This window comes from Gymnoscopelus microlampas, assembly GCF_963454915.1.
Source record: "Gymnoscopelus microlampas genome assembly, chromosome: 12".
Classification (NCBI taxonomy): Eukaryota; Metazoa; Chordata; class Actinopteri; order Myctophiformes; family Myctophidae; genus Gymnoscopelus; species Gymnoscopelus microlampas.
In genome coordinates, this window is record NC_139949.1 from 54,766,112 (window position 1) to 54,780,095 (window position 13,984).

The 13,984-nt window shown below is 42.4% G+C and overlaps 1 protein-coding gene across 2 annotated transcripts in view; it reads right to left on the bottom strand.

The window, feature by feature from the left end:
* Positions 1-13,984, bottom strand: part of nup98 (nucleoporin 98 and 96 precursor) — a 77,105-nt gene that overhangs the window by 48,659 nt on the left and 14,462 nt on the right. For both annotated transcript variants that reach the window (XM_084074725.1, XM_084074724.1), the window contains exons 7-13: positions 12,315-12,510; positions 8,631-8,803; positions 6,547-6,687; positions 5,485-5,620; positions 3,951-4,043; positions 2,904-3,044; positions 1,901-2,037 (exon numbers count right to left, since the gene is read on the bottom strand). In XM_084074725.1, coding sequence (XP_083930851.1) covers positions 1,901-2,037; positions 2,904-3,044; positions 3,951-4,043; positions 5,485-5,620; positions 6,547-6,687; positions 8,631-8,803; positions 12,315-12,510 — 1,017 coding nt within the window. The remainder of the gene's footprint in view (positions 1-1,900; positions 2,038-2,903; positions 3,045-3,950; positions 4,044-5,484; positions 5,621-6,546; positions 6,688-8,630; positions 8,804-12,314; positions 12,511-13,984) is intronic.

A 13,984-nucleotide genomic window follows, 5' to 3' on the forward strand; every position in this document is an offset into this window, starting at 1 on the left:
GTACATTTGAAAGTCAGAATCTTCAATAGATCAATTTCTATGTACCAAGATCACTGGGTGCAGGTATAGTGCAGGAATATACACAATGATTAGTCTTTAGGGTGGTTGTGTTCCGTTCGATATCCTTCTCCTATCACAACAACTCACGAATCTTGCTGCTGTGTTTGCACATTGTTGTACTTCGCCCAGCAGATATGGGAGTTTTTTGTCGTTGGTCATGTTTTCAAAGTCTCTGTGTGTGGTTGTAATCTGTGGGAAGTATGTGTCTCTGATGTCTTGGTACAATGGACAGACGGTTAGGAAGTGTAGCTCGGTTTCCACTTCCTTTTGTGTGCAGTGGGTGCATAGTCTGTCTTCTCTCGGGATACAGGTCTGCCTGTGACGACCTTTCTCGATCGCAAGACTGTGCTCACTGAGTCTGTATCTAGTTAAGATTTTTCTTTGTTTTGGGTCGGTCACGGTGCTCAGGTATTCTGCCACTGTGTATTCTCTGTTTAGGGCCAGATAGCATTCTAGTTTACTCTGCTTTTGTGTTGCTTCTTTCCAATGTGTCAGGTAGTTTTCCTTTTGCTGTTTTATAATTTTGTTTGGTCCGATGGGTTTTCTATCTCGTGGCTCTGTTTGTGTTTGTGCCCGGAGTTCCATGGCCAGCTGGCTGAGGGGGCATCTCTCTAGAGTTTCGCTGTGTGTGAGTGCTTTGTTATGGAGTGCATTTAGGTCGCTTTCTTTTAGGTGGTTGTAGAACTTAAGTGCTCTCTTTTTTATTTTGATTATGAGTGGGTATCGTCCTAGTTCTGCCCTGCATGCATTATTTGGTGTTTTTCGCTGGGTACGGAGAATGGATTTGCAGAATTCTGTGTGTAGGGTCTCGGTTTGGTGTTTATCCCATTTTTCAAGGTCATGGTTTGCTAATGGTCCCCAGATCTCACAACCATAGAGGGAAATTGGTTCTATCACAGAGTCCAGTATTTTAAGCCAGGTTTTAATTGGGATGTCTATTTTGATGTTTCTTTTGATAGCATAGAATGCCCTTCTTGCCTTGTCTCTCAGGTCCTTTACAGCTTGGTTGTAGTTCCCTGTGCTGCTGATGTTTAGGCCAAGGTAGGTATAGTTTTTTGTTTGTTCTAGTGGGATCGTATTTAGGAAAAATTGATGGTTTTGGCGGCTGGATCTTTTTTGAAATATCATGATTTTAGTCTTAGTTAGGTTCACTGTCAGGGCCCATGTCTGCGAGAATTTGTGTAGGAGATCAAGTTGCTGCTGTAGTCCTTCCTTGGTTGGAGACAGCAGCAGCAGGTCATCTGCGAAAAGTAAGCATTTGATTTCTGTGTTTGCCAAGGGGATGCCTGGAGCTGTAGACTGTTCTAACGTTTTTGCTAACTCGTTGATATATATGTTGAAGAGTGTTGGACTCAGGCTGCATCCCTGTCTAACTCCTCGGCTTTGGGGGAAAAAAGTCTGTGTGCTTTTCGCCTATTTTAACTGCGCATTTGTTGTTTGTGTACATTGATTTTATGATGTCATAGGTTTTCCCCCATATGCCACTTTCCAATAGTTTGTACATCAGACCCTCATGCCAAATTGAATCGAATGCTTTTTTGAAGTCGACAAAGCAGGAGAATAATTTGCTTTTGTTTTTGTTTATTTGGTTGTCAATTAGGGCTCTCAATGCGTTGCAGACGCATTGAGAGCTTGTAGATCGGCTATTTTTGATGCTCCCATAGAAGACATGCTGTGGCTTCCATGGAATCCAAATGACTGAAATCAGTCTTGGCGACTGAGAACTGTAATCCATGTTCGTGTGTGTGTGTGTGTGTGTGTGTGTGTGTGTGTGTGTGTGTGTGTGTGTGTGTGTGTGTGTGTGTGTGTGTGTGTGTGTGTGTGTGTGTGTGTGTGTTACCTCCTCTTTCTTCTTGAGGTCAGAGGTCAGGGGGTTCCTAAACAGAGGAGAGTCTCCAAACGGAGAGAAAGTCAGAGCGTTGATCTGCTGCTGGAGGACCGCCTGCTGCACGGCCGTGGCCCCGGGGTCTGTGAGGGCTGTGACATCACAAAACATACACACTGTTACTAATTTCCCATCCTGAATGACAAGCCTAATATTATTATAGCATTTGGCTATGTGCAATAACTGCAAGCCAATGTTCAGAGTCATTGTCAGTATTTGTCTTAATGTCTTTAATTCATATTTCTTTAGTCACCAATAAGTCAAGTGTAAGCCAGTGTTTTGAGACATATTGTCTTGTATTTCTACAAAATAAATGGTAAAAATGCATGAATACAAAAATAATAAAAAATGAAAAAATGATTGGATCGGTGATTGCTATGGGCCTGATCGGACCACTTCTATTTATAACCAGTAACATTGACTCAATGACTATGTTCCACAGTATTTTACTGTTTTAGCATGGTATAACAATTCATTGTATCTATTTCATTATGGAATTTACTTGATTATTAAAACTTAATCTATTTTTGCTTGATAACTGGTCATTTCAGGTTGTTTTTTAATGCCCGCCGAATATTAACGATAAGCCGCGGAATCAAGACTTGCTCTCCGTGGAATCTAGACTTTCCTGGGGGGCCTAATTACTGCTGCACGGCCAGCAGATAATATGACTTTTATAAATCATTTAACATGAAAGGTGACTACATCTTTTTTTGTTGTGATCATGTGATTTCTGGGTGTACTCTTCTTTGGTGGTGCTTGGATCATTCACAGCGCCACTCACCCCCCCCCCAAAAAGAAAGAACTAAAAGTGGAAAAGTCGTCATAAGTGGTTCTTGGCAGTGAATGAGTTAAGAGCCCCCCCCCCCCCCCCCCCCAACAGAATTACTGCTGTTTCTTTACATGGATGGATGGATGGTATTCATACATCTATAGTGGAAGAAGAGCAGGTTCTTACCAACAGGCTGTTGAGGCGCTCCAAAGCCCAGGTTGCTGGTTCCACTGCTGAATCCTGAGCTCCCGAACATCCCTGTGGTTCCCAGTGTGCTGCCCAGTTTGTTCTGGTTGTTGCCAAATAGTGAGCCTTGCCCCGCCCCCACTGTTACAACACAACACATGGTTACTTGTAGATCTGCTATTTTCGGCTAACGACCCTGTCGTACGACGAAGTATACTTAGGGCTGTAACACGATGTAACACATTACACTGTCTGTCTCACTGACATGAAACCTGTCTCACTCTCTCACTGACATGGAACCTGTCTCACTCTCTCACTGACGCTCAGTCTTCTACCAGGCTGTTGAAGGCAAAAGGGGAAGCGTATAGTTTTGGACCATGACGGAGGCGCGACTCAGCGCCGTCCGAGTTATGTACCGATAGGCACAGAATCGTAAATGATGTTGTGGGGACTGCGTTTGCCGCAACTGCCACACTCACTGCACTAACTTAGCCCGCCAGCCCCGCCCCCCTTGTGCCTTCAACAGCCTGGTAGAAGCCCGTTCGCCTCACTGACATGAAACCTGTCTCACTCTCTCACTGACATGGAACCTGTCTCACTCTCTCACTGACATGGAACCTGTCTCACTCTCTCACAGTAACACATTTCTCTTTCATAGGACGTTCTTTTAGGACTAATGTAGGAGGAGCAGAGAAGCAGCAACGATGTGGCCAAACACTAGCCTGGCACATTGTCCAGACTCTCACGTTCCTCCCCGGTGTCAGTATGGACTTCACAAACAGTGAAAAGCATCAAAATCATTTTATGATTTCTCATCCTGGCTCCCTATTGGCTGAAGTCCAGACTGACACCAGGGAGGAACGTGAGAGTGAATCCACAGGATTAATTTATTTTGCAAAATAAAATGATAAATATCGTCCAAAATAATTCAGCCAATAAAAACAACGATTGCGAATTTGTCCAACCTGTGTGTGTGTGTGTGTGTGTGTGTGTGTGTGTGTGTGTGTGTGTGTGTGTGTGTGTGTGTGTGTGTGTGTGTGTGTGTACCTGTTCCAAAGCCAGCTCCCAGTCCAGTTCCCAGTCCTCCAGCAGCAGGCTTGTTTCCAAACAGACTGCCCCCTGCTGGATTGGGTCCAAAACCTACAGATATTACACATCATTATGCACAACATCATACAGTAAAAAAATACCCAAAAAAATCAGCTTAGTGAGCTTGTAGATTTATTATTTTTATTTGTTTTGTTTTTGAGGTATATTTTAGGGGGAACATCAGTGTTAAGCTTTAATATACAGTTGTCCAGTATTCTTCAGATATTAAAGCATTGACATAGAACATGTTATTTCCCTGTTACTAAAGCCTGACATCCATGCTGGCATATTATCTATAAGGACAATAGCAAATATTAGACCAGATATATTGTTTTCTGGACATGGTAATTAAACATGTAAAACATGATCTTATCTTCTCTCTCCTGTCATATAAACAGGGACTGACAAAGGGCACAGGTACAGGTCAAGTTCTACTTGCCCACTGATAGGTACAATTTGTGCTTTAATGTAGAAACAAATCATATTAAATCCAATGGATAACTGCTGAGTGGGGACAGTCACTGTGTGGGGACAGTCACTGAGTGGGGACAGTCACTGAGTGGGGACAGTCACTGTGTGGGGACAGTCACTGAGTGGGGACAGTCACTGTGTGGGGACAGTCACTTTGAAGAAACAGAATGAGTGCAACTGCTGTTTTTTCTTCATAAATAGCCTATAATATTTAATGAAGACCAAATGGACTTTCCCGTCGGGCAACATGAAAGCAAACTCTACTTGAACAAACGTTTTATTTACTTGCCACGGGCAGTCGGGCAACCGTTAGTGTCTGTCAACCCAATATGATTCACAATGTATTAGAATAAACTTTAGATTAGTGTCTGTCAACCCAATATGATTCACAATGCATTAGAATAAACTTTAGATTAGTGTCTGTCAACCCAATATGATTCACAATGTATTAGAATAAACTTTAGATTAGTGTCTGTCAACCCAATATGATTCAGAAGGCATTAGAATAAACTTTAGGTTAGTGTCTGTCAACCCAATATGATTCAGAAGGCATTAGAATAAACTTTAGGTTAGTGTCTGTCAACCCAATATGATTCACAATGCATTAGAATAAACTTTAGGTTAGTGTCTGTCAACCCAATATGATTCACAATGCATTAGAATAAACTTTAGGTTAGTGTCTGTCAACCCAATATGATTCACAATGCATTAGAATAAACTTTAGGCCAGCAATGAGGGGTTCAGTGTCTTGCTCAAGGACACTTCAACACCAACTCTGGGGGAACCCGGGATCCAACATACCGGCCACTCTACCCCTGAACCACTGCTGCCCCCTAGAGGAGGACGGTGTAAACGTACCAAACGTAGAGGTGTTGGCTCCATCATAGAGGTGTAACTCTATCATTAAACGTACCAAACGTAGAGGTGTTGGCTCCATCATAGAGGTGTAACTCTATCATTAAACGTACCAAACGTAGAGGTGTTGGCTCCATCATAGAGGTGTAACTATCATTAAACGTACCAAACGTAGAGGTGTTGGCTCCGGTCCCCAGGGTCAACGCCGGCTTGTTTCCAAACAGTCCTGTTCCCGTTCCGAAGGACGGGGCGCTGGTGGTGGTCGTCCCGAAACCCCCCGCCTTGTTACCAAACAGACTGGGCTGCAGCGCACACACACACACGCGCACGCACACACACACACACACACACACACACACACACACACACACACACACACACACACACACACACACACACACACACACACACACACACACACACACACACACACACACACACACACACACACACACACACACACACACACACACACACACACACACACAGTGAGGTTGATGTCATGTGTCATAATAATAAACTTTAATAATAAACTTTATCTATATAGCACTTTTCAAAAACAGGTTTACAAAGTGCTTAACAATACAATTACAATACATACACTGGAAATATATAAGGCAATACAATACAAATATATAAGGCAATACAATGATGGAACATTTAAAAACAAAGGAAACCATACAAAAATAATAAGACCAAAAATAAGAGTGAAACCAGAGAACTAGGTGACTATTCATTCTGGCTGAAGGCCATTCTATAGTAATGAGTTTTTAAAAGATTTTTAAAAGTGGGCACCGAGGTGGCCTGTCTAATATGCAGGGGGAGTTGGTTCCACAGAAATGGAGCCCTGGCAGCGAATGACCTGTCACCTTCTGTCACAAGGTTTGTCTGGGGGGGGGTCTAGTAAAAGTTTGTGTGCTGATCTGAGATTACGGGTGGGTTGGTGGGGAGACAGGAGGTCAAAAATATAAATAGGAGCCAGTCCATTCAGACCTGCCCAGGAGGCATCATGAAGCTTAAGGCGGGGCTACAGACCTGCCCAGGAGGCATCATGAAGCTTAAGGCGGGGCTACAGACCTGCCCAGGAGGCATCATGAAGCTTAAGGCGGGGCTACAGACCTGCCCAGGAGGCATCATGAAGCTTAAGGCGGGGCTACAGACCTGCCCAGGAGGCATCATGAAGCTTAAGGCGGGGCTACATCATGAAGCTTAAGGCGGGGCTACAGACCTGCGTGCCGACGGCTCCAAAGCCGGTGTTGGTCTGACCGAACAGACTGCTGGCCGTACCGAAGCCTGTGGTCGTGGTCTGAGCCGTGGCTCCAAACATCCCACCCGCCTGAGAGGCTGCTGCTGTGTTACCAAACAACCCCTATGAGAGATACACACACACACAGCATGGTTAACACACACACACACACACACACACACACACACACACACACACACACAGCATGGTTAACACACACACACCAGAGGTCGCGTTAGTCCGATAATTGCCGGTTTTGACCGTTTTTTTATGACAAAGACCGGAAAAAATAAATCTCTCCAGACATCCTGACCGGTTGATAATGACACGGCTGTTCATTAATTATCACCGCAACATTAGGCACATTTCAAATCCTCTGCTTTGCAAGCGCTCTCTCTCTCTCTTTCTTTCTCTCTCTCTCTCTTAACAGCGTGCGTGTGTTTCTGTGAGAGAGAGAGAGAGAGGTAGAAAGAAAAGAGTTTGTCACACGCTGTTAGGTTACACATATTTCCTGTTACTAATAACCAGTGTAAAATGTGCTGCATTGGGCGGTAAATGGGAGACACTTTATTGTGAAGGTACAACAGGAAAAAGAAGAGAGCTAGTTGTTGCTGCTGCTGCGTAGCCAGCGGTCTCGGCAGTCCGCGGTCCGGTTACAAGTTACATTATATAAAGTTGTGTATTTAACAGTCAGTCACACACAAGTTGTATCATTACGAGTTAGAATATGTCACAGATACTAGGCTACTACAAGGGCATTGTGAGTAAAGTTGGCAAGTTGCCCTACAGTTTAACTGTTAAGTTAATACATTTCCTGTGAACTATGACCAGTGTAAAATGTGGTGCACTGTGAGGTATTGGGGAACTATTATACTGAAAGTCAGACCGGAAGGGGAGGGTCCTCACTTGTTGTGTGTTGGTGGAACGTGCAAGTCGCAGCGGCGAGTAAGCCGGGAATAAACATGTGTTGTTGAACCGACAAAGTTGTCTTATTCAGTAACATAACAACAGTGCAGGTTGAAGATGAAATCTAACACAGATGCGTAAATACTCTCCACAGATATACAGCTATAGGCTACTGCAACTATGGCATCCAGGTGAAACAACGTTAATCATAATCGTGGACCTATTTTTAACTCTATGAGGTGGACACGTTAAAACGTTACCACTTTGAACTGAATAGCTCTATGAGGAGACCACAAGATTCTCACAACTCATCAACTTTCCCACGGCTGTCCCAACTAGACGCACGGACGGCATCCACTGTCTAACTATACATTATAACCTCCTGTGAGTGAGTAGTGGTCTATAATGTATTACCCTAACAGGTCAGCTGAGCCACGTTATGAAGGATTCATCTGAAATGCCCAATTTTGTGCAGTGACCTTTAATTAGAAAATGCATACAAACGCAATTGATTATTGAGAAACCATTACGCACGCAGCATGCGCAAATGGTAATGTAGGTAATTAATGTATTTGTGTAAGATGACCCTGCTATATAAAATGTGTATATTATGATGGTTCATGTTCAAATAGCTCAATCCAAAATATAATGCTGCCTAAGTGTTAGGCTGTGTTTACGCACCTGCTTGTCATTAATGCATACAAATAATTATGACCGTTATTTTTGTCAGATGTCCGATAAATTTGAATCCTTCCGGACATTGGGACCGACAGATTAAAATCCTAGCGCGACCCCTGACACACACACATTGTTACATAACATACACACACACACACACACACACACACACACCACCCGTCTGAGAGGCTGCTGCTGTGTTACCAAACAAACCCTATGAGACACACACACACACACACACATTACATAAAACACACACACACACACACAGCATGGTTAAGTGAAGGTGAGGGCCGCATGTTGCCCATGTATGTGTTAGCCTGTCCCATGGTGTTACAGACAGACAGACAGACAGACAGACAGACAGACAGACAGACAGACAGACAGCTGTCTCACCATACTGCTGGTGTTAGCCTGTCCCATGGTGTTACAGACAGACAGACAGACAGACAGACAGACAGACAGACAGACAGCTGTCTCACCATACTGCTGGTGTTAGCCTGTCCCATGGTGTTGGTGTTGCCGAAGCTGAACCCGGCGGTGGGGGCAGCGGCAGCGGCTTGACCAAAAGGCTTGAACAGACTTCCTGTCTGTGGCTGACCCTGTGTCTGGCCTCCAAACAGACTGCCCCCGGTGGCACCAAAACCTCCTGCACCTGAACACAAAAAGTAAACATACATTATAGCAGGGCGGAATTTTGATACCATAGTGCACTTGGTGATACAAGCGCGAAATTTGGCACAGATGACCTTCATATGACCCTAATTGATAATCAACCTCTGGCCACGCGGAATTCCTAAGATTTCAAGATGGCCACCACCAGTTTTCAAAATGGCTGCAACTGGGCCAATGTGTTGGACTATATCGCTTTGCTGGGGCTTATTTTAATATAAGAGAATATTTTCTGGAGGTATTCCTACCAAGTAAGATAAAAAATTACATTAGGTTCCAATATGGCGGCATATTTTCCAATATGGCTGCCGATAAATTGCAGAAATGTGCATCTGCTTATGGTTTATCCACATGAGCTTGTAGTACATGTATTTGTATTAATTATCATACACAGAATCCATTTATGGAACATTTGAAAGTGATTTATTAGCTTGGTAAAGCTTAGTGCTTACTTTTTGTTTTGTTATCAAGTCATTATAAACACATTTTCATTTACAATGGTGGCTGGGCAAGTGACAGGCCAGTGTACTAGCAACTGCAACCACAGAGGGGTGTGCAGATAAGTCCAAACTTAAAGCATTTGCAGTGTCCAGAACATGCTTTTTCACATCCACATCGTGTCAGCTTCTGGCATAATTTGGCAAACAGGACTGCACAAGAGTCACTGGCCCCATGTATGTCCTGCTTGCAATGCACTTCACTTGCATTCACTTCCTTGTAGGAACTACTTCTATGAAGTTCTATCGTACATGAGTACTATGAACTCCTCAATGACTTGCATATGTTTATCATTTATTGCAACAGGTGTTGAACCTAATTTGGAGAAGTTGTCTGACATGCTGACCTTTTTCCCTTTCCATGGAAGGACGAAACTGTGTGGCATCCCCTGAATGCATGAAAGAAGCAAAGACCTGATGACTTTGATTCAATAGCTGATGCAATTTCATGAACGGGATCCATCTGAGATCCTTCCCTCCTTCCAAAGGCAATCCACAGCTAATTCAAGCCAAGTCTTTGAACAAGTGAAACTGTTATGTCAACAATGTCAGTATCTGAGGCAGAGCTGCAGAGGATAGCATCTGACACATCATGATTCGCAGCTCAGATACTGACGTTGTTGTCATAGCAGTTGCACTTGTTCAAATTAAATAAGTCTGACACTTATTGTCAGTATCAGCTGAGAACGCAGGGGTCTTATAGACCCCCTGGTATTGCTGAGGTGGAGCGCCACACTCACCGTACCTACTCATACACTGATCCTGATCGAACCCATGACCATGTGATCCGAAGGTGAAAGCTCTACCGACTGAGCAACCCAGACACAAAGACTTGGCTTGAAAAAGCTGTCAAAGGACCTCAGATGGATCCCCCTTCATGAAAATGCATCAGCTATTGGATCAAAGTCATCAGGTCTTTGCTTCTTTCATGCGTTCAGCAGATGCCATACAGTTTTGTCCTTCCACGGAAAGAGAAAAAGGTCAGCACCTGTTTGAGAAAATATCCATATATATATCTAGGTTTTTGTATTTAGTTGCCCTAGGTCATTAAAAAGCTACCAAATCACTTTAAAATGAGCTATAAATTGATTCTGTGTATGGTAATTAATACAAATACATGTGCTTCAAGCTCATGTGAATGTACATTTATGCAATTTATCGGCAGCCATATTGGAAAATATGCCGCCATATTGGAACCTAATATTATTTTTTTTATCTTACTTGGTAGAAATACCTTCAGAACATATTCTCCTATATTAAAATAAGAGGGAAATCAAAGATTTACAGCCCCAGCAAAGTGATATAGTCCAAAGTGTTGGCCCAGTTGCAGCCATTTTGAAAACTGGTGGTGGCCATCTTGAAATCTTAGGATTTTTGCGTGGCCAGAGGTTGATTATCAATTAGAGTCATATGAAGGACATCTGTGCCAAATTTCACGCTTGTATCACCAAGTGCACTATCGTGTATTGAAAACGGCAAAAATATTACCAAACCACCTGAACACTAAAACACACATTAACATTTACCAAACCACCTGAACACTAAAACCATAGTTATGTATGTAACTATGGTTCTATGTATATAAACCATAGTTATGTATGTAACTATGGTTCTATGTATGAATCCCTTCTGAAGGCTCTTTAAAGCCCTTCATGAATGTGCATTTACACTATTTATAACAACAACGTCACTTGTGACTCCGGGATGACCCGCAAGAGGCTATATATATTCACCAGGGGTTTAGTCCATAGACATATAAAGGGTTAGGGTTAGTACATAGACATATAAAGGGTTAGGTTTAGTCCATAGACATATAAAGGGTTAGGTTTAGGTTTAGTCCATAGACATATAAAGGGTTAGGTTTAGTCCATAGACATATAAAGGGTTAGGTTTAGGTTTAGTCCATAGACATATAAAGGGTTAGGTTTAGTCCATAGACATATAAAGGGTTAGGTTTAGTCCATAGACATATAAAGGGTTAGGTTTAGTCCATAGACATATAAAGGGTTAGGTTTAGTACATAGACATATAAAGGGTTAGGTTTAGTCCATAGACATATAAAGGGTTAGGTTTAGGTTTAGTCCATAGACATATAAAGGGTTAGTCCATAGACATATAAAGGGTTAGGTTTAGTCCATAGACATATAAAGGGTTAGGTTTAGGTTTAGTCCATAGACATATAAAGGGTTAGTCCATAGACATATAAAGGGTTAGGTTTAGGTTTAGTCCATAGACATATAAAGGGTTAGGTTTAGTCCATAGACATATAAAGGGTTAGGTTTAGTCCATAGACATATAAAGGGTTAGGTTTAGTCCATAGACATATAAAGGGTTAGGTTTAGTCCATAGACATATAAAGGGTTAGGTTTAGTCCATAGACATATAAAGGGTTAGGTTTAGTCCATAGACATATGAAGGGTTAGGTTTAGGTTTAGTCCATAGACATATAAAGGGTTAGGTTTAGTCCATACACATATAAAGGGTTAGGTTTAGTCCATAGACATATAAAGGGTTAGGTTTAGTCCATACACATATAAAGGGTTAGGTTTAGGTTTAGTCCATACACATATAAAGGGTTAGGTTTAGTCCATACACATATAAAGGGTTAGGTTTAGTCCATAGACATATAAAGGGTTAGGTTTAGGTTTAGTACATAGACATATAAAGGGTTAGGTTTAGTCCATAGACATATAAAGGGTTAGGTTTAGTCCATAGACATATAAAGGGTTAGGTTTAGGTTCAGTCCATAGACATGTAAAGGGTTAGGTTTAGGTTTAGTCCATAGACATATAAAGGGTTAGGTTTAGGTTCAGTCCATAGACATGTAAAGGGTTAGGTTTAGGTTTAGTCCATAGACATGTAAAGGGTTAGGGCCAGATTACTTCTACGACCCAGGGGATGAACGAGTGACGTGAGGAACTTCTGTTCTCTATTGGATTCAATGCTATGGGTACATCTCTAACAGACAGACAGACAGACAGACAGACAGAGACTCACTGGTTCCAAAGCTGGTCTTCTGCTGTCCGAAGGAGAAGCCGGTGTTGGTAGCAGAGGCTCCAAACAGCCCGGTGGCCGCAGCGGGAGCAGCAGGAGCTGCTGCCCCGAACAGACCGCCTGTCTGTCCTACCGCTGCTCCAAGAGGGTTAGACGGGCCTCCTTTCCTACCGGCCTGGTAGTCCTCTAACCGTAACTCCTACAGAGAGACAGACAGACAGGGAGATCAGCAGAGAGACAGACAGGGAGACAGACAGGGAGATCAGCAGAGAGACAGACAGGGAGACAGACAGGGAGATCAGCAGAGAGACAGACAGGGAGATCAACAAAGAAAAGAGAAGAAATCCAAACGGTATGCGCACAGCTGAACGAGTCATTTTCACTGACAGAGAAAAGAAAGAAATGTTGGCAAAAGTGGAAAACAAACTGTCACAGTACAAGTTGAACTGTCACAGTACAAGTTGAACTGTCACAGTACAAGTTGAACTGTTACAGTACAAGTTGAACTGTCACAGTACAAGTTGAACTGTCACAGTACAAGTTGAACTGTCACAGTACAAGTTGTACTGTCACAGTACAAGTTGAACTGTCACAGTACAAGTTGAACTGTCACAGTACAAGTTGAACTGTCACAGTACAAGTTGAACTGTCACAGTACAAGTTGAACTGTCACAGTACAAGTTGAACTGTTACAGTACAAGTTGAACTGTCACAGTACAGTGTTTGTGAATGTAACCTTTTAGGCTAGTGACAATGGCCCCAAAAAATGTTGATACCCCTCCCGGAGTTAGGACAAAACACAACATAGTTTTTTCTCATCTCTAAGGCCTCCCATACATGTGTTGTATAAAAATATTTTACTGCAAAAGTGGTGAAATTGATATATAAAGTTATACACCCCAAACTAAAAATAAAGCCTGTCCGTCTGGGGGTTGAGGCATATAAACTCATGTAGATTCACAATGGAAGCTCTGATAGGTTTAAAACTTGGCATACTTGAAGTCAGGACATCCCTCTACATTCTACAAAAGACTGAATGTCAATATCTGAATGTAAATAGGAGATACAGTCATTTGAACACATACCTACAATAGGCGGAAATGTACATATGTAGAATGTTTTCTTTACTTTGTAGTGACTCTGACATGGATTGTCATAGCAAGACATATGATGTCTTGTTGGAAAGGTGTGGTTCTACTGAATCCAGCAATACCAATTGTGTAAAAGTAGATGTAATACTCATGGAGTTATGTCACTAAATGTATATGGTGTCCCAAATGGGGAAATCATGAAACAGTCCTACTGAAGTTTGATTTTCAATTCACTTATCAAGGGTGGAAAATATTAACAAATTCACTAACAAATTATTTAGCAAACCTGGCAGAGGGAAACTAGCTCCACCCATTTGATGCTATCCTCATAACAGAAAGTAATTCAATTATGTAGAGTTTATATCATTTAACATATTTGGTTACAGGTTATACTACAGTATTTGGCTCCAAACAGACTGCCCCCGGTGGCATTGTATTGCCTACATGGGCTCCTTCATAAACTAGGTAAACTAGGTTATTTTTTTCACCTGGCAGCTGCTATATTTTGTTTAGAGATGTAGTGTTTATGGCAGCCTTTATGATATTTGGCATCATACACAAAGACATTGGGGTACGAGACCG